The sequence below is a fragment of the Kogia breviceps genome, chromosome 2 (assembly GCF_026419965.1).
Source record: "Kogia breviceps isolate mKogBre1 chromosome 2, mKogBre1 haplotype 1, whole genome shotgun sequence".
Lineage (NCBI taxonomy): Eukaryota > Metazoa > Chordata > Mammalia > Artiodactyla > Physeteridae > Kogia > Kogia breviceps.
Genome location: NC_081311.1, coordinates 156,844,380 through 156,865,150, shown reverse-complemented (window position 1 = coordinate 156,865,150; position 20,771 = coordinate 156,844,380). Strand labels below are relative to the sequence as shown.

The window sequence follows — 20,771 nt, the reverse complement described above, 5'->3', positions numbered from 1 at the left end:
AATGGAGAAATCAAAAGCTTTACAGACAAGCAAAAGCTAAGAGAATTCAGCACAACCAAACCGGCTCTACAACAAATGCTAAAGGAACTTCTCTAAGTGGGAAACACAAGAGAAGAAAAGGACCTACAAAAACAAACCCAAAACAATTAAGAAAACGGTCATAGGAACATACATATCGACAATTACCTTAAACGTGAATGGATTAAATGCTCCAACCAAAAGACACAGGCTTGCTGAATGGATACAAAAAACAAGACCCATATATATATGCTGTCTACAAGAGACCCACTTCAGACCTAGGGACACATACAGACTGAAAGTGAGGGGATGGAAAAAGACATTCCATGCAAATGGAAATCAAGAAAGTTGGAGTAGCAATACTCATATCAGATAAAATAGGCTTTAAAATAAAGAATGTTACAAGAGACAAGGAAGGACACTACATAATGATCAAGGGATCAATCCAAGAAGAAGATATAACAATTATAAATATATATGCACCCAACATAGGAGCACCTCAATACATAAGGCAGCTGCTAACAACAATAAAAGAGGAAATTAACAGTAACACAATAATAGTAGGGGACGTTAACAACTCACTTACACCAATGGACAGATCATGCAAAATGAAAATAAATAAGGAAACAAAACCTTTAAATGACACAATAGATAAGATAGATTTAATTGATATTTATAGGACATTCCATCCAAAAACAGCAGATTACACTTTCTTCTCAAGTGCACATGGAACATTCTCCAGGATAGATCGCATCTTATTTCACAAATCAAGCCTCAGTAAATTTTAGAAAATTGAAATCATATCAAGCATCTTTTCTGACCACAAAGCTATGAGGTTACAAATGAATTACAGAGATAAAAACGTGAAAAACACAAACACATGGAGGCTAAACAATACGTTACTAAATAACAAAGAGATCACTGAAGAAATCAAAGAGGAAATCAAAAAATACCTAGAGACAAATGACAATGAAAACACGACAAACCAAAACCTATCGGATGCAGCAAAAACCATTCTAAGAGGCAAGTTTATAGCTATACAAGCCTAACTCAAGAAACAAGAAAAATCTCAACTAAACAATCTAACCTTACACCTAAAGGAACTAGAGAAAGAAGAAAAAACAAAACCCAAAGTTAGCAGAAGGAAAGAAATCATAAAGATCAGAGCAGAAATAAATGAAATAGAAACAAAGAAAACAATAGCAAAGATCAGTAAAACTAAAAGCTGTTTCTCTGAGAAGATAAACAAAATTGATAAACCATTAGAGAGACTCATTAAGAAAAAGAGGGAGAGGACTCAAAACAAAATTAAAAATGAAAAAGGAGAAGTTACAACAGATGCTACAGAAATACAAAGCATCATAAGAGACTACTACAAGCAACTCTATGCCAATAAAATGGACAATGTGGGAGAAATGAACAAATTCTTAGAAAGGTATAACCTTCCAAGACTGAACCAGGAAGAAATAGGAAATGTGAACAGACCAATAACAAGTAATGAAATTGAAATTGTGATTAAAAATCTTCCAAGAAACAAAAGTCCAAGACCAGATGGCTTCACAGATGAATTCTATCAAATATTTAGAGAAGAGCTAACACCGATCCTTCTCAACCTCTTCCAAAAATATTGCAGAGGAAGGAACACTCCCAAACCCATTCTATGAGGCCACCATCACCCCGATACCAAAACCAGACAAAGATACTACATAAAAAGAACATTACAGACCAATATCACTAAAGAATATAGATGCAAAAGTCCTCAACAAAATACTAGCAAACAGAATCCTACAACACATTAAAAGGATCATACACCATGATCAAGTAGGATTTATCCCAGGGATGCAAGGATTCTTCAATATATGCAAATCAATCAATGTGATACACCATATTAACAAATTGAAGAAGAAAAACCATATGATCATCTCAATAGATGCAGAAAAAGCTTTTGACAAAATTCAAAACCGATTTATGATAAAAACTCTCCAGAAAGTAGGCATAGTGGGAACCTACCTCAACATAATAAAGGCCATATACGACAAACTGACAGCAAACATCATTCTCAATGGTGAAAAACTGAAAGCATTTCCTCTAAGATCAGGAACAAGACAAGGATGTCCACTCTCACAACTATTATTCAACATAGTTTTGGAAATCCTAGACATGGCAATCAGAGAAGAAAAAGAAACAAAAGGAATACATATTGGAAAAGAAGAAGTAAAACTGTCACTGTTTGCAGATGACATGATACTATACATAGAGAATCCTAAAGATGCCACCAGAAAACTACTAGAGCTAATCAATGAATTTGGTAAAGTAGCAGGATACAACATTAATGCATAGAAATCTCTTGCATTCCTATATACTAATGGTGAAAAATCTGAAAGAGAAATTAAGGAAACACTCCCATTTACCACTGCAACAAAAAGAATAAAACGCCTAGGAAAAAACCTACCTAGGGAGACAAAAGACCTGTATGCAGAAAACTATAAGACACTGATGAAAGAAATTAAAGATGATACCAACAGATGGAGAGATATTCCATGTTCTTGGATTGGATGAATCAATATTGTGAAAATGACTATACTATCCAAAGCAATCTACAGATTCAATGCAATCCCTATCAAATTACCAATGGCATTTTTTTACAGAACTAGAACAAAAAATCTTAAAATTTGTATGGAGACACAAAAGACCCTGAAGAACCAAAGCAGTCTTGAGGGAAAAAAAAAACGGAGCTGGAGGAATCAGACTCCCTGACTTCAGACTATACTACAAAGCTATGGTAATCAAGACAGTATGGTACTGGCACAAAAACAGAAATATAGATTAATGGAACAAGATAGAAAGCCCAGAGATAAACCCACACACCTATGGTCAGCTAATCTATGACAAAGGAGGCAAGGATATACAATGGAGAAAAGACAGTCTCTTCAATAAGTGGTGCTGGGAAAACTGCACAGCTACATGCAAAAGAATGAAATTAGAGCACTCCCTAACACCATACACAGAAATAAACTCAAAATGGATTAGAGACCTAAATGTAAGGCCGGATACTATAAAACTCTTAGAGGAAAACATAGGAAGAACACTCTTTGACATAAATCACAGCAAGATCTTTTTTGACCCACCTCCTAGAGGAATGGAAATAAAAACAAAAATAAACAAATGGGACCTAATGAAACTTAAAAGGTTTTGCACAGCAAAGGAAACCATAAACAAGATGAAAAGACAACCCTCAGAATGGGAGAAAATATTTGCAAACAAATCAACAGACAAAGGATTAATCTCCAAAATATATAAACAGCTCATGCAGCTCAATATTTAAAAAAAAACACCCAATCCAAACATGGGCAGAAGACCTAAATAGACATTTCTCCAAAGAAGACATACAGATGGCCAAGAAGCACATGAAAAGCTGCTCAACATCACTAATTATTAGAGAAATGCAAATCAAAACTACAATGAGGTATCACCTCATACCAGTTAGAATGGCCATCATCAGAAAATCTACAAACAACAAATGCTGAAGAAGGTGTGGAGAAAGGGGAACCCTCTTGCACTGTTGGTGAGAATGTAAATTGAAACAGCCACTATGGAGAACAGTATGTTGGTTCCTTAAAAAACCAAAAATAGAATTACCATATGATCCAGCAATCCCACTACTGGACATATACCCAGAGAAAACCAAAATTCAAAAAGACACATGCACCCCAATGTTCATTGCAGCACTATTTACAAGAGCCAGGTCATGGAAGCAACCTAAATGCCCGTCGACAGATGAATGGATAAAGAAGTTGTGGTACATATATACAATGGAATATTACTCAGCCATAAAAAGGAATGAAGTTGGGTCATTTGTTGAGACGTGGATGGATCTAGAGATGGTCATACAGAGTGAAGTCATTCAGAAAGAGAAAAACAAATATCATATATTAACACATATATGTGGAACATAGAAAAATGGTACAGATGAACCAGTTTGCAGGGCAGAAATTGAGACACAGATGTAGAGAACAAATGTATGGACACCAAGGGGGGAAAGTGGGGGTGGGGGTGGGGGTGGGATGAATTTGATGATTGGAATTGACATGTATACACTGATGTTTATAAAATTGATGACTAATGAGAACCTGCTGTATAAAAATATAAATAAAATTAAATTAAAAAAAAAAAAAAGAATTCACCTGCCAATGCAGGGGACATGGGTTTGAGCCATCATCTGGGAAGATCCCACATGCCGTGGAACATCTAAGCCTGTGCACCACAGCTACTGAGCCTGCTCTCTAGAGCCCACGAGCCACAACTACCGAGCCCATGTCTCACAACTACTGAAGCCTGTACACCTAGAGCCCATGCTCCGCAACAAGAGAAGCCACCACCATGAGAAGCCCGTGCGCCGCAGCGAAGAATAACCCGCACTCACAGCAATGAAGGCCCAATGCAGCCAAAAATAAATAAATAAATAAATTTATTTAAAAAAAATAAACTACACCTATGAAGAAATTAATAAAATAAGCAGGATTTGCCACAGGGAGAAATTAAACTGTGTTACATTTGCAACAGAGACCTCAGTCTTCATGAATCTTCCATTCCATGGGAACAGTGGAGCTGGGATGGCTCTTCAGACTGTTTTGAATGGGGGCTAATCCTTTGTACCACTGCATTGACCATGGAAGGGCATAACCTTGGGATAGCTAACTCCTTTCAGCAATTTGTGAGGAGGGTCTCAACTGTGAGCTATCACAGCTTACAACACTTCCAGCAGTGGTAGAATGATTATTTCTGTGCTGAAGGGGGATCTGGGTGACTCCTGCAGCATTCACTACTACTTAATTTCCTTTGTGTGTGTGTGTACATGTGTGTGCACATGTGCTTTAGGATTCTGTTTTACATGGAGCGCATTCCTTCCTCTGGGTTACTCTGGCTATTAAGAAGAGCCCGGTGTTCAAAGTTTCATTGTCTTTGAGCTCATTTGATAGAAGGTGACACGTGCAAGTAAAAAGAATCATTTTAATCAGTTTGTATTTCCAGTCTTGATTTTTCTTTCTTATTGCTGTAAGGATAGATGTGCTTATTGCTACTTTACGCATGTTGTATAAATGTGTATTTTTATTGCTATTAACCTAGTTAAAGTTGTCAGTTAACCTTAATATTCATTCTCCAATTTTTAACATAGAAATTTTTATAACGTAAATGAATTGTCAACAAATACTGTAGAAAATGCACCATTATCTTGCCTTTTCTCCTAATTAGGGACAACGAGGTGCACATGGTATGCCTGGAAAACCTGGGCCAATGGTGAGTGTATTACTTTCATATTCATTCATTCACTTATTCATTCATTCTTCCGTTTGTACATTCATTACCATTTACAAAGCACCTACTGTGTCCCAGGTGCTTGGGACAGAAAGACAATAAACACATAGTACTTGTCTTTGAAACCTGCCCTATCAAAGAAGAGAGATATATCAACTGATATTGTAGCATAATGCTGTTGCTAACTGCTGTAATAGGGAAAGCAACCTGAAGTATGGGAACTTACCTGTATCGACACAAGCAGTGAGACAAAGATGTCAAGAAAGACTTAAAGAGGAACAACTTTTAAGCTTAGTCTTGAAAGATGAGTATATAAAAAGAACAAGAATACAGCATGGTCCGTACAATGGATAGGTGAAAAACACGATGAGCTCAGGGAAATATTCAGTACTAGGAGGGTAAATCGGATTTGAAATTACTTGCCCTTAAGATCTTTTCTCCCTTGTTACTCATAAAAAGGAAACAAACTATGGGAGGAAAATAAGTGTAATTTAAAAGGGCTTTTATTAATGCAAAACTGATGGATTTAAAATACAGTCCTCGGGCTTCCCTGGTGGCGAAGTGGTTGAGAGTCTGCCTGCCAATGCAGGGGACACGGGTTCGAGCCCTGGTCTGGGAAGATCCCACATGCCACGGAGCAGCTAGGCCTGTGAGCCACAACTACTGAGCCTACGCGTCTGGAGCCTGTGCTCCACAACAAGAGAGGCCGCGACAGTGAGAGGCCCACGCACCATGATAAAGAGTGGCCCCCAATCGCCACAACTAGAGAGAAAGCCCATGCACAGAAAAGAAGACCCAGCACAGCCAAAAATAAATAAAAATAAAATAAAATACAGTCCTCAAAGAAGAATCAGGATAACCTAGAATGAAATTCCTCTTACACTCATTTCCTTTAAATCCAGCTTTAAATCAGTGGTTTAGACTCTATTCATGCCTTCCCAAATGTAGTATAGTGACACATATTCACTTTTCATTAGACTGAAAAAAATCACTCCAAAATATCCAGATGACTCTTAATCATCATTTTTATAAAGTGAAGTCCTAGATTTTGGTACAATGTGTAACTTTCTAAAAACTATCCTTATTACTTGGTTAACACATAGAAAGTAATTTCTCTAGAAGCAATTGTTTCAATTTGTGTTTGTGACTGACTCTCGTATGCTACAACTAGGAAATTCTGTTATGTTTAATACCACTGGACATGTCTTTTAGCACAATTTCACATCAGTGTTGTAAGGTTCTTATGATAAAGTTATATTATTATCTTTTAAAGTACTTATATTATTAAATTATATTATTAAATTTTAAAGTACTAAGTGGATTATTCTTATATGTCAAAGTACAGAATAAAAGAATAAAAGATTTCATGTTAATTAAAATACATATCTAATCACTTTTCTGGTTTCTTTTAATAGGGTCCTCTTGGGATACCTGGTTCTGCTGGTTTTCCAGGAAATCCTGGGTTGAAGGTAAGATGTTACTATATTTAGCTCTTGATGACATGAATTACTTAAGTACCTGAATCCCAAAGTAAAGGATGTCATTTCTTTCATTGACGAGTGTGGAAGTCTCTCTTAACTAAGGAAGAGAGCCTAGCGTATTCTCAATGTCCATTATGGTAGGGGGGGAAAAAAAGAAAATGAAAAAAATGATATTATTATATAATAAGTAATTAAAAGAGAATTACTTATAATCATACACTTGTAGTATCAAAGAATCTGTTGCAATAGGACTCTAACACCAGACAATTGTAACGGCTGTGAGGAGTAAGGGTTTAATCTGAATCTTGGATACAGTGCCTGGCAGTAATAAATAGCAGAACGTTCTAAACAATAAGAGAGTAAAATAAATCAGAGGTTGTCAGAAGGCCACACAATATTGGCCTCCACTTCTGCCCCCCTTCTCCCCACCTCCACCCCCACAACTTACACAATCATTAGTGGAACGCTTGGGGAGGCTATTTGGCTGTCCATGTGGGAATGGACTGAAGTATTCTGCTGGGATGATTTACATTTGTAGTGAGTCACAATTTGTTCTTTCTCTAAACACTTTGGATGATAAATCCATGGATTACAGTGGGAGGTTATTAAGATTATATTAGCTAAATTAGTGAATAAACTCAGAACACTACCTTCAAACTTTGAACAACACAATACGTTTGATTTTTCTCACACCCGGTTTTACTTTGGCAATAATTTTCTTCATCTTGAAGAAGGGATTTGCTCACAGGATTCTGCTGTACAAAAATAACCGTGGCCAGTCACCTCACCTCTCTAAATCTTGTTTTCTCAAGGAATTTTATTGAAGATTAAATGAGAAGATATGCAAACCCTTAGCATAGTGCCTGAGGCAGAGGATGCCCTCAGTACAGGCCCACGCTTCTTGTTAGTGGAGCCACTCAGATTGGATTTGAACTTCGAAACAAACAAACAAACAAACAAACAAATCTCTAGTTGACATTTCAAGTATTCTTTGAAATGTGAGAGTCATCAAGTCCAATTATTCTTCGGCTCTCTCTAACGCTGACTTTAAATTCTGTGCCACAGGGATGTGGCTGCTTTATTTTAAAATGGTGCCCTCCGTTGGTTCACTAACCAGTCCCTCCGTTAACTGAGAACTCACTGTGAACTCAGCCGAGTGGGACCTTCTTCAGTTCCCCTCTGTATCTGATCTGCTCCCTGGAGTCCTAAGTCTGCTGCCACTGACTCTGACCTTGGAGGGCCCAACCTCCCTGTGTACCTCAATCAAAATAGGCAAAATCCCTTCCCTCTCTCTCTCTCTGTGAGACTCTCCACCCTTACCCCGAGCTCTGGCTAGAGAATTCAAGGAAGGATACTCACAATGCCCAGGACTCTCACTTAGCAGGAAGTGGTTTCTGCTCCTACTGTGGCCTCTGGTTAAGACTTCACTAGCCATCATAGTTTATACAGTAGTTGACTCTGGATACTTCCCTCTCCTCCTGGGTTTTTCTAGAACGGGCTGTTGGCTACTGAAAACTCCTTAATAAAGTCAAACACCTCACAAAACTGTTTCAGAAATTGTTTCCCTGTCCAACCACCACCCCCAACATAAAGACCACCACCACCCCTGGTGTTTGTTTTTGGCCAAAATTCTGCTATACCTATAATATTCTTCCAGGGTCTCTGGCTGTCTAGATGAAGAATAAACTTTCACATCTAGTTCTTTGTATTTCAGTGAAGGATAACAGGGATTCCCTCTAGGATTTGATTTACATTAGGTACCTAATATGTTCGATAAAATGCAGAAACTCAGCTAAGTTTGAATTTCAGATAAATAAAGAATAAACTTCTAGGATAAATGTGTTCCAGATATTGCATGGGACAAACTTATTTTGAAATCATTTGTTATTTACCTGAATTAAAACGTAACCAGGCATCCTGTATTTTTATTTTTACTATCTGGATCCCTATCTTGGGTTGAAACAAGGGTGGCTATCAGGTGACCCTCACCAGGTTGCTCTGCTCTGCATGCTGTGGGCATCGTCACATCCAGAGTGGCGGGAAGTGAGTCCATCCCTTAAGCTAAGTTAGGCACACACCCCTGGAAACTGCTTTGTGCTCTTGACTCTTTTAAATGATTGGGTGTAAAATGTAAAACTCCAAATAAGCAGTCAGCTTTGAAACACACCACACTGATATTTTCTTAAATTAACGTTTTCCTCATACCCCTTTAGGGAGAAGCAGGTCCCACTGGGGCACGAGGCCCTGAAGGTCCTCAGGGGCAAAGAGGTGAAACTGGGCTACCAGGTCCTGTTGGCTCTCAAGGTCTTCCTGTAAGTTCCTAGTATATTTAAAAATTATCACTGAAAGCTGGACATGTTTTATAACTTTTGAACAAAGGCAACATATTTTAATATGTTCTCTTTCAATTCTGAATGAGTGTTTAGAACTCATGAAAAAAAAATGTCCCTTCTCAACTCTGCAAATTTTGTCTATTTTATGGAAAAGGGAATTAATTAGTCATAAAAGTGATTTTTAGAATATAATGGTGGTTGATTTGTTTTTCCTTTCATTCTTTTTGGTAATTTTTCTGCCTCCTTTTGCGAGATGGGTGGACATCTGAATACCACCCTAGATATGGCTTAATATTTCCTGAACTTTTCCTGTATCTTTTAGGGTGCAGTGGGAACTGATGGTACGCCTGGTGCCAAAGGCCCAACAGTGAGTAACTAACTTCTTTTATGCCACATGAGGTTCAAATGGGCACAGTCCTTTGCACAGTGACCATAGACTTCTGCCTTCATGTTACTCTTGCATTCCAATAGGGCTCTCCGGGTACCTCTGGTCCTGCTGGCTTAGCAGGGCCCCCTGGATCTCCAGGACCTCAGGGTAGCACTGGACCGCCAGGAATTCGAGGCCAACCGGTAATGTCCATCAAAGAATTATCATCCATTAGTATAATACAACTAAGATCGCCAGAGAAATACTATGTAATGAGATACAGTGAAACATAGATAATGTGACTTATTTGAATGAGGCAGAAGAAGGTAGGAATTTTTGTAAAGTGGAAGCCAAATGTTAATGTACAATTTACAGGTTTAATCAAAGGGGGAAATTATTGCACTGTGTTAAATTTTAGTGTCCTTTTGTTTAAAATAGTAAGGTCATAACTTCATGATCCACCTCATAGAATTTTATAAATAGTTGCATAACATATGGAGACACTTTGCAAGCCAGTATGGGGAAATACGGAGTTTTCATGGGGGTGTATAATGACAACTTGGCTAAAATGGGTTCAACAGCTATTTCTTGAGATTTATTCTTGAAGAGTGCCTCCAACATGTTGTTTATATTGAATGAGTTTCCACATTTTGTATAAATTTGTATGTTCTATATTCATATATTTATCTATTGGTAAAAATATTACGGTTAGTTCTTAAGAAATAAACACATTCAGAAGTTGTGCTTATATATCTTTTAGCTTGCTATATAACAAAACTTTGTTTCCAAATATTTTAGATCCCGACCTAAGTAAATTGATTATGCTAATAAATCCTTTTTAAATGCTAGTGACAAATTTATAAAAACATGCGTGTTGTTGGTATTTTACATTTGATTTTATCATGTTCTCAATTTAGCAATCTGGTTCCAAATTATAGTACAGTTGGTATTATAAAGACACACATACCCAAAACTCTTGAATACGCTAAAGATAAAATACCCTATTTGAAGTTGTCAAGTCTCAATAAATAGAACATAAATATAAAATTATTTTGATTTTGGGTGAACAAATCTATTTCCTAAAATAGACTCTAAATAGATTTATCTATTGAAGTTGTCATTGTTAGTTCTAATTTTTATTATCAAATTGGAATAATAACTGAATAATTCTAATTATCCTACTATGCATGATTAAAAACAAGATTTTAAAAGTAAATCTTTTGAAGACCCCTGTAAAATATACAAATTGCTACCTAACTATACTGGATTTTATAAAATTTCACACACATTCTACAAGATTTGCATAATTTAAAAAAATTATTATACTGCTGATTCAGTACAGACTCAGCTGCAGAAAATTTTCAAGACCCGTTCACTGTAATAATTAAAGCAAGTTGGGCTGTTTAAATATCTTGGTTCTTGCAATTATCGATGTTTTTATTTTAGGGTGATCCAGGAGTTCCAGGTTTCAAAGGAGAAGCTGGCCCAAAAGGGGAACCGGTAAGGTTTTATTTCTTTTAAATGATAAGAAGAACATGAATATTATCCAGAAGTGTAAGCCCAAAATACTCAAGTGCTTCAAATAATAACAGTGAGAATTATAATACTTTTGGATGGAAATAGTTTGCTTAATATAGTTTAAAATTTGTGACTGACTTATTTAAATGAATCTTTTGACTATAACTCCCTTGTCAAATGGCTCTTTCTGGTATCTGTCCTTCTGTTTTCAATAGGGGCCACATGGTATTCAGGGTCCAATAGGCCCACCTGGTGAAGAAGGCAAACGAGGTCCCCGAGGTGATCCAGGAACAGTTGGTCCTCCAGGCCCCATGGGAGAAAGGGTAAAATTTGAATGATTGAATACATTTTTATAGTTGTGGGGGAATTACATGAATAACTTTGGGGATAGTGAGGAAAACTAGAGCAATTAAGAGAAATGCTAGCAGGTGCATTGCACAGTTCAGTATGGCTATCTGGGAATTCAGGGAACCAACTGTCTAATCCTTGTTCATTCATTCATTCATCTAATATTGACTGAACAACTGCTCTATGCCAATTTGGTATATGGTGCTTGGGAAACATCAGTGAACAAGAATGCTATGGTTCCAGCCTTCATGTGGGGGCTAGTAAACAATAGTTTAGTGGGGAGGTAAGCAATAAACAAGCTAACAGGTAAATAAAAATATAATTACATATTTTGATAAGTGCCATATATGCTTAGGGAATAGCAGGGTGATGTGGTAGAGAGTAACTTATGACAGTAGTGTGTCATTAGGTTAGGTGGTTAGGAAATAAGATTCTTGAGAAGATGGCATCTAGCTAAGATCTGAAGATTAGGATGAGCCAGCAAGAAAACTTGAGAGAAAAAGCATTTTTCAGCAGAGGAAACAAAAAATGCAAAGTCAGGAGGCCAGAAAGGGCTTAGTGATTTTAAAGACGAGAAAAGGTTGCTGTGACTGGACTATAATGAAACAGGTCTGAAAGGGAGAATAACAATATCACCTTACTTTTGTATGGAACCTCAGAAAATGCAAAGGGCTTCACATCAAAGACAATAATAATGCCTGCAATCACTGACATTTTGATTGCGGTAGATGGTACCATTTCTTTGCCTCTTTGTATCTATATCTACGTATCAGTTTTTCTCTATGTTTAATTTTACAATGAAGTGGTAAAATATTTTTTGATCTGGATAATTTTGGCTCAGTACTTAACATATATTTTTCAAAATTTAAAATGTCTTTCTGTATAGTCAGGTTATTTTTTCTTATACATATCTATTGCTGCGTTGGGTTGATCATAGCTCCTAAAACCTTATAGTACTAAGAATAAAAATTACCCACTCGTTATATATTACAAAAACATCCACAATTAAGAATCACATTTTGGTCATTTGTAGGGTGCTCCTGGCAATCGTGGTTTTCCAGGCTCTGATGGTTTACCTGGACCAAAGGTAAGGTTATCCTATCAAGGTTGACACTCCTGTGGGTAGTGTTGCAAAAGATGCGACTGTCCAGCATGGTGATCTAGCCTTGGCCCACATGGGTCCAGATCTAGAAGAGAGTTGGGCACAGATGTTACTCCTAACGCCAATCCTTCTTGCACAGTTTCTTCATTATAGAGGCCTAGGGGAGAAGGACGATGGTTGGAGGTGTATTGGAGTTTGTTTTGAAACTCTCCAGGGACATTCTTGAGAAGTATAGGCCATAAATCTTTCCTTTAGCCGATATATATTTTTTCCTTTATCTAGAAATTTAGACTCTTTCAAAATTTGGGGGTTTCTAAATCTAAGTTATTGGAGTGAGGCGCTAAACACAACTTTCATTAGTTAATGATGAAAAACCTCTATTCTACAAGGAATCCAAATGAGAACAAAATGAGAAGTGACATGGTTTACAAAGAAGTCTTTGTAACTACTTTGACAAACTCTTTTATGTTATACTAGTGGTTTGATTTGTAAAACAAGGATTTTATATATGCTTGCTTTTGTTTCCCTGCACTCCCTTTTTTCTGACATGTTCTGCTTTGCTTTGGAACAGGGGGCTCAAGGAGAGAGGGGTCCTGTAGGTTCTTCAGGACCTAAAGGAGGTCAGGGGGATCCAGGACGTCCAGGGGAACCTGGGCTTCCAGGTGCTCGGGTAAGAACATAGCAGTTTTTTTCTACATCAACCCAGGAGATATGCTCCTGAGAATTCATTAAAGGTTTTTTTAAAGGTTGTCTTTTTTCTTAACAGCTTGCTTTCACGACTTGGAACATTTCTTTGTTTTTTTCTTTGGGTTTGACCTGATTCATTATTTTTGAAATAATGAATTGTTTGCTATTTTTATCATGTATATATAAAAAAACCTCTAGTCTCTTTTATTCCAAGAGGTATGTATTAATAATTTTACCACTTGTTATGAAAAAAATCCTGTTTATCAATTGTTATAATTTTTCTTTACTTGCTGATGAACAGCTTATGTGACTTTTAGCACAGAGAATTCCTGACAAATTTCATTTTAACAAAATGTCACTTGAAAATTCATTTGAACTATGGAATTACCCTATATTCAGTTGTCAACAATACCCCTTAAAGAGAAAAGGATTATACAAAAAGCTTCATGGAAAGATACATTTGGCTCAACATAAGTTCTTTATCCTGAACCCAGTGTTAGATATATGAGTAAAAGTCTCCCACAACCCTTTCTCCTTGTATGTGAGAAACAGGAATTGGGTTCATCTTCGATGAATATCTTTGATATTCTTCCCTAGACACATGAGAAAGGTAGAATGCCAGCTGAATGACCATTCAATTACTTTTAGTAAAAGTGATCCCTGATTATAGACTGCATTTGGACTTGGAGTACTATGAATGAATTTAAAAAACTGGTAGGGGGCATAGCTTTGGATTTCCTGAGTTTGCAGGGACTTGTACCTGGGCATTCACCTTGCTGGGACCAGTGTAGTATGTCCAAGGTGCTGTTACAAATATTGGTTATGTGAGATTTCAAACCAGGGTGGCTCCTGCACCCACCACGTAGACTGATTCTCTCACATCGGGCCTCCCATTGTGGGAGGCTTAGAGTCTGGCCCTGAAGGCTGTGCTGTGAGGACTCCTCCCAGTGGAGAGTCCCACATGTGATGCCTTGTTGCATGTTGTGTTGTCTGCCCTGTATCCTTCTGAAGCCAGGTTGGGTGAGGTCCATGATGGTCCTGTGAGTTTGTCTAGAGGAGCCTAAGGCTACTGAGAGTGGGCGTTGAAAGCAGAACTGGATCTTTGTAATGCAGTGCTATTTTTACTCTTTAGAATCTTTATTCCAATTACAGGTCAGCAACTAACTGACAATTGCTTTTAATTTTTAGGGTCTGACAGGAAATCCTGGTGTTCAAGGTCCTGAAGGAAAACTTGGACCTTTGGTAAGTAATATAAACAAAAGTCCGCCACCATTAATCTTTCTCAATAGACATGCAACTTAAATGGTAAGATGTTTATTTAAGGTTAACATTTTTGATCAGGTGGATGCTGATCATGTTTACATGTTTAAAATGTACCTTCCTCTCCTGCAAGCAAATATTAAGGATCTGAGTATTTTCAAAATGACCAAAAATTGATAACATTGTATTGAAATAAATGCTTGAGATTGTAATTGCTTCTCTGACATAAGTGAAAAAGTTGCTATGATGTATTTATTAATATTAGTGGAATTTGCTAGCAACATTCTCATTTCTTGATATCCTTCCAATTTTATACATTTAAGAGATAAGTAAGTACAAATTTGACAGTTCATATATTCTGGGCCCTTCCCTTATACAGTAAATGTGAAATGGAAGTCCTGAGTTTTCATTACCACAAACAAGAGTAAATGAAAGAAGGAAGATTTCCCCTATTAATATGAGAATGTAAAGAGACATAAAGATGAGGCTTGTGTATAGAATAAGAATAAAGTCTCTGTTCTAAACATTCAAATACCTCAGCAGTTTTTTTTAAACACTCAACTGTCCTGATTCACTAAAATAAAAATGTAGCTTAATTTAAAACTTATATAACTTTTATAGTAAGGAAAGGCAAGCGACAATTTGGGTGATGTAACATTCAGAGAGAACTTATGTGAAACTTTCCTTGCTCCTGTCAATTTTGTAGGGTGCTCCAGGAGAGGATGGCCGGCCAGGTCCTCCAGGCTCCATAGGAATCAGAGGGCAGCCTGGGAGTATGGGTCTTCCAGGCCCCAAAGGTAGCAGTGTGAGTACAGTGTATAATGTTGCCATCTCATCACAATCCTCACTTGGAGCTGACATGTTTATAGCAAACTGATTGAAATTTAAATTAGTTTGCATTGATTCTTTAGGGTGACCCTGGAAAACCTGGAGAAGCAGGAAATGCTGGTGTTCCTGGGCAGAGGGTAACTACACATTTTCTGCTAAAGAAAAAAAATATATATGAAATTACCCAAATTCTCATGGTCTCACCTCATAAATTGTCTCTCTGCAATGCTAGGGAGCTCCTGGAAAAGATGGTGAAGTTGGTCCTTCCGGTCCTGTGGGCCCCCCGGTATGTAAGTTTTAGTGAGAATATATTCACATTGCATTCTTCAATGATGTTTGTCTGAGACTTTATTCATGGAGAGGTTTCAGGGGGAAGTAAATAAAAAAGTGCAAGATGGAAGAATTTCAGTTATATCTTTTCTTTTGATTACTGTGCTGGCATCTTCTGCCTTTTTAAGTAGAATTATTGGTCTTTTCATCTTAAACTTCTACGAAATGCTGATGGTAAAAGCTACCTCATCATCTCTGTGTTATCATAGATGAAAATTATGTGAGGAAAGTAGTGTCTGACAAATATTTTATACTGTATTTTATTTAAAATATATAAATACTCGATTATACCAGGTTTTTTTCTAATATTGTGTCTTATAGAAATTTATTTAAGCATTTTTTAGATAGACTAAAAGGAATAATATTTATCCTTTGAGGTATATTTTCATCCTAGGATTTTAAAATTGTGTTTATCAGAAATATTATGGCATGTTTATTTGTTTTGGAATGCGGCAATTTAAATATCTTTTTTTAAATGTTAGCTTTGCTTTCTTTAGTTATTCTAGTTTTGAAGGTTTGACTAATAATTTTTATAACACTGAGAAACAAACTACAATGGAAACATTAATTACCCTTTTAGATTAGACATATAAAAATAATGGATTTTCCCATGTCAATAGTCAATTTCCCCCAAAATTTTACAGTTGGCTCCAGACATTTATGTTTGGATAAAAAAATGAACACATGTTATCAGTTTCTTCACTGGCTTTAGAAGATATTTTCTCACCATGAGGAACTTCAAACAGTACTATTAGGTGACATTTAGGACTAGTTTAATATCTGGCTAAAGTGAAAAACTTGTGATTGGAAGAAATACAGAGAAATATAAATACTTCTGGTGGTTCACACAAGTAGGAAGCAGGCATAAGGATCTGGCTCTTGATGTTCATGATTTTCTTTCCTTCGTGACTTAGGGTCTAGCTGGGGAGAGAGGAGAACAGGGCCCTCCAGGCCCCACTGGCTTTCAGGTATGCACTGACTCAGTCTTCCATTTCTTCTTCCCCTAACCAAAATGCTTTTTTTATAAAAAGATATGGTTGAATGATGTGAAATTCTACAATTTTCAAAGAAGTCATTTCTCTTTTAGTAAATAAGATAGACGACAACATCAAACATTTTTGCTCAAAGAGAAGGAACAGATTTCCCCTGAACAACTAATCAAACCCCAAACCTATTAACAAATTATAAATCATAAAATGTTCTTAATATCTCAATAAGATTTATTTAACTATATTAAGGCTTATCTAATTTTATTGACACACTGTCTAAAATTTTTTGTTGAACAAATTTTCATGATTTATTTAATTAAATATGATGGTAGATTAATAGCATAGATAATCATAATTTGGGGAAAAAACTGTCAGGACTTCCAATATTTATTCTGGCAGCCTAAAGTATTGTTCTCAGAGCCATTAAAAGCTCCATAAATATAAAGAGCCTACTGTTATATTCTTACCTCTTTTTTGCTAAGTGGTGTGCGAATGAAAATCTAAACCTACGAACTGACTAGCTGCTGTGTTATGTTAGAGGACATAGGTTTCTCATTTTGCTTTGCTTAACTTGTGTTTAAATAATGTATTTTGCTTGAAAATATAGTCAGGGAGCTCCATGAATTGTGAACTGTTAACACTGGTGGCCTATTAAATTTCCACAGAGTCACAATTTTATATTCTTACTTTTGCTTTAGGGGCTTCCTGGTCCTCCAGGGCCTCCTGGGGAAGGTGGAAAGCCAGGTGATCAGGTAAGTGTTTAAATAATAAGGATAGCAATACTAAAAATTGCTAACATAATATCACTTACTATGTGTCAGGCTCTGTTCTGCTTTGCTTTAAATTAATTATCTCCTTTAATCCTCAAAACAACTCATATGTACTAGGTACTATTATTATTATTATGCCCATTTTACAGATGAGGAAAATAAGGCACACGGATGTTAAGTAATTTTCCCAAAGTCACACAGCTGATATGATTTGAACCCAGGTCATGTGCTTATACTGTGTTCTTAATCACTAAATATGTCTTACTGTACATTTTACTGGAGGCTTCATAAACAGTTATGAACAGAAACTTACCATTTTATTTCTGTCATTTTACCAGCACATAGGTTTATGTAATTTATTTTTCTCTGAGTGATTTATTCATTCATTTAACTGTTCAAAAATATTTGCTGAGTGCTCTGTGCTAAGCTCTACTAAGCCTTGGCCTGAACCAATTGAACAAGATGGACATGGACCTTGCCTTGTATTTTATTTTACTAGGAGACAGAGGGTATAGAAAGTCCGTTACAACAGTAACATATTCTAAATGCTATAGTAAGAGAGTCACTGTGTGCATATAAACCTAGAAGATGCACCTAATTCAGACATTGGGGGTTAGAAAAAGTTTCCTGGACAAAATAGTATCTTTTATGAGATCTGAAGGAAGAATGATGGTAAGCAGGGAGGAGGGAAGGTAAGAAAATACTCCAGGAAATGGAAACAGCAAGTGCAAAGGCTTGCTGATCAAATTTAGGCACTGAAAAAAGTTCAGTAGGTCAGAAATGTGAAATACAATTTGAGGAGGGTGAAGAAGAGGGTGGAGAATGACAGGGTCCTGATTCTGGAAAGTCTTAATTTGAGTCTAGTTTGTTCTTATTATTAGAGTAATGGGAAGCTAATGAAGGGCTTTTAAGTAGAGAGAGATACTGTTAGAATTGGGTTTTAGGAAGATCATGCCACAATGACGACAATACATTTCAAGGGACAAGACTGGAGGCCTACTTGATATAGTTACTGTCTTTATCAAACAGAGAAGTTTTAAATGACAAATTTTCCTTTAGTTAAGAGCAAACTTTTAATGTAGTCATGACTGCATTAGTTTGAACCCACAATTCCTAGTAGAGTGTGTTGTCTATATTATATGTTCAAGAAATATTTATTAAATTGAATTAATTGGTTCTATTTAAAAGAATAGTACTTCATTGCTTTTAATTTCACTTTCCTCTGTTAAGTTTTTCACATTCCATTAGGAAATAAAAGGCCTTTTGCTTGTATTTTATTGTTGCTAAAAGTAATATCTTTGTGAGATAATATTTTGAATGAACTCATTGCCAAAAATCAATCATTCAGGTATAATATAAATTTTTCTGGCAAAGTATTTCCATCCAATGTATATGATATCCCATTGTTTATAAAATTGTACACATTTTTCTTTCTTCAATATTATGGGTTTAGTCAGACTTCTAGTAGTATGTTAGAAGAAATTAGGTATATGATCTGGAAAGATTTCTAATAAATACCTAAAGTTCAGTTGAAAGTTTTTCATTTAAAAAAATGTATTTTATAGGGAGTTCCTGGAGATCCTGGAGCAGTTGGCCCATTAGGACCTAGAGTAAGTATTTTCTTCTTCATGATTAACTTTGTGTCCATTGGCTTCAGTTTGAAAAAGCATCTTTTATCTTAAACTGGGCTTTAATTGTTACAGTTTTTTACTTAGTGAAAATCAATCTTATGAGAAATATTTTATGCTGTGAAACTAGTATATGCTTACTTCAAGTTCATTTCTTATTAAATTAGAAAACTGAGCCTTAATAGTTGCTCATTTCTAAATTTTTCCCCAGTAGAAGTCATTTTTCACATTTGCAGGAACACTTTTAACCCATTTTCAGATCAAGCACTGAAACTGTTTGACATTCCTATGTTGTGCAGGGAGAACGAGGAAATCCAGGGGAAAGAGGAGAACCAGGAATAACTGGACTTCCTGGTGAGAAGGGAATGGCTGGAGGACATGGTCCTGATGGTCCAAAAGTAAGTATGGTAGCGAGCTCAGTAGTTTAAAATGGTCTAAAATTACTGCTCAATAAACACATAATGGTGCTAGGATTTATTATTATTTATTTTATTTATTTCTCTTGTTTTTACAAAATATTTGATTATATAATTTCTTCAACAAATATTTAATGAGCACCTGCTTGGCTTTTCTTTGGCACTAAAGAGTCAGCTAAAAAAGAATCTCTTCTTCGATGGGATTTTTGATCATTACATAAAGTAGTGATACATTCTCATATGCCAACCTGTTTCTAATATTTATTTATATAACTTTTATTAATGACTTCTATTAATAAGCAGAGGCAAGAAATCAAAAATTGCGTAATTTATTAGGATGTCTTCCTAATCATATGCTCCATTTGCCTTGTCTCAGTTTCTACAGTTCTGCTTACTTAATATATGAAAGTATGTCATTTTTGAAATCCGAAAGTACAATACATTATAAGGAAAAAATCAGTACCATTTCCTTTTGGATTCTGTTTTAAAATTGGTAGAAGACTGTGTGGCCAACTTCAGTGCAAACAACTGAAGTAGAATTTTTCATGATCATATAATATTAGATCCCTTATCACCTTCAAGAGCCAGAGTGATTGCAGAAGATTTGCTTTAATTTAATTACTGAATGAGCCTGAAAGCCAGCTTCATATCATGGGTTCTTTTTTTTTTTTTTTTAACATCTTTATTGGAGTATAATTGCTTTACAATGGTGTGTTAGTTTCTGCTTTATAAAAAAGTGAATCAGTTATACATATACACATGTTCCCATATCTCTTCCTTCCTGTGTCTCCCTCCCTCCCACCCTCCCTATCCCACCCCTCTAGGTGGTCACAAAGCACCTAGCTGATCTCCCTGTGTTACACGGCTGCTTCCCACTAGCTATCCACTTTACGCTTAGTAGTGTATATATGTCCATGTCACTCTCTCACCTCGTCACAGCCTACCCCTCCCCCTCCCCATATCCTCAAGTCCATGCTCTAGTAGGTCTGTATCTTTATTCCCATCTTACCCATAGGCTATAAATAACCTTTTTTTTTTCTTAGATTCCATATATATGTGTAAGCAAACGGTATTTGTTTTTCTCCTTCTGACTTACTTCACTCTGTATGACAGACTCCAGGTCTATCCACCTCATTACAAATGACTCAGTTTCATTTCTTTTTATGGCTGAGTAATATTCCATTGTATATATGTGCCACATCTTCTTTATCCATTCATCTGTTGATGGACACTTAGGTTGCTTCCACGTACTGGCTATTGTAAATAGAGCTGCAATGAACATTTTGGTACATGACTCTTTTTGAATTATGGTTTTCTCAGGGTATATGCCCAGTAGTGGGATTGCTGAGTTGTATGGTAGTTCTATTTGTAGTTTTTTAA

General features: G+C 36.2%; 1 protein-coding gene across 2 annotated transcripts in view; it reads left to right on the top strand.

Moving 5' to 3' along the window:
• COL5A2 (collagen type V alpha 2 chain) overlaps positions 1-20,771 on the top strand; it is a 367,799-nt gene that overhangs the window by 316,916 nt on the left and 30,112 nt on the right. For both annotated transcript variants that reach the window (XM_067026444.1, XM_059055227.2), the window contains 17 exons: positions 5,272-5,316; positions 6,750-6,803; positions 9,029-9,127; positions 9,471-9,515; positions 9,620-9,718; positions 10,962-11,015; positions 11,249-11,356; positions 12,415-12,468; positions 13,055-13,153; positions 14,359-14,412; positions 15,137-15,235; positions 15,342-15,395; positions 15,491-15,544; positions 16,503-16,556; positions 17,276-17,329; positions 18,913-18,957; positions 19,275-19,373. In XM_067026444.1, the coding sequence (XP_066882545.1) occupies positions 5,272-5,316; positions 6,750-6,803; positions 9,029-9,127; positions 9,471-9,515; positions 9,620-9,718; positions 10,962-11,015; positions 11,249-11,356; positions 12,415-12,468; positions 13,055-13,153; positions 14,359-14,412; positions 15,137-15,235; positions 15,342-15,395; positions 15,491-15,544; positions 16,503-16,556; positions 17,276-17,329; positions 18,913-18,957; positions 19,275-19,373 (1,170 nt within the window). The remainder of the gene's footprint in view (positions 1-5,271; positions 5,317-6,749; positions 6,804-9,028; positions 9,128-9,470; positions 9,516-9,619; positions 9,719-10,961; positions 11,016-11,248; positions 11,357-12,414; positions 12,469-13,054; positions 13,154-14,358; positions 14,413-15,136; positions 15,236-15,341; positions 15,396-15,490; positions 15,545-16,502; positions 16,557-17,275; positions 17,330-18,912; positions 18,958-19,274; positions 19,374-20,771) is intronic.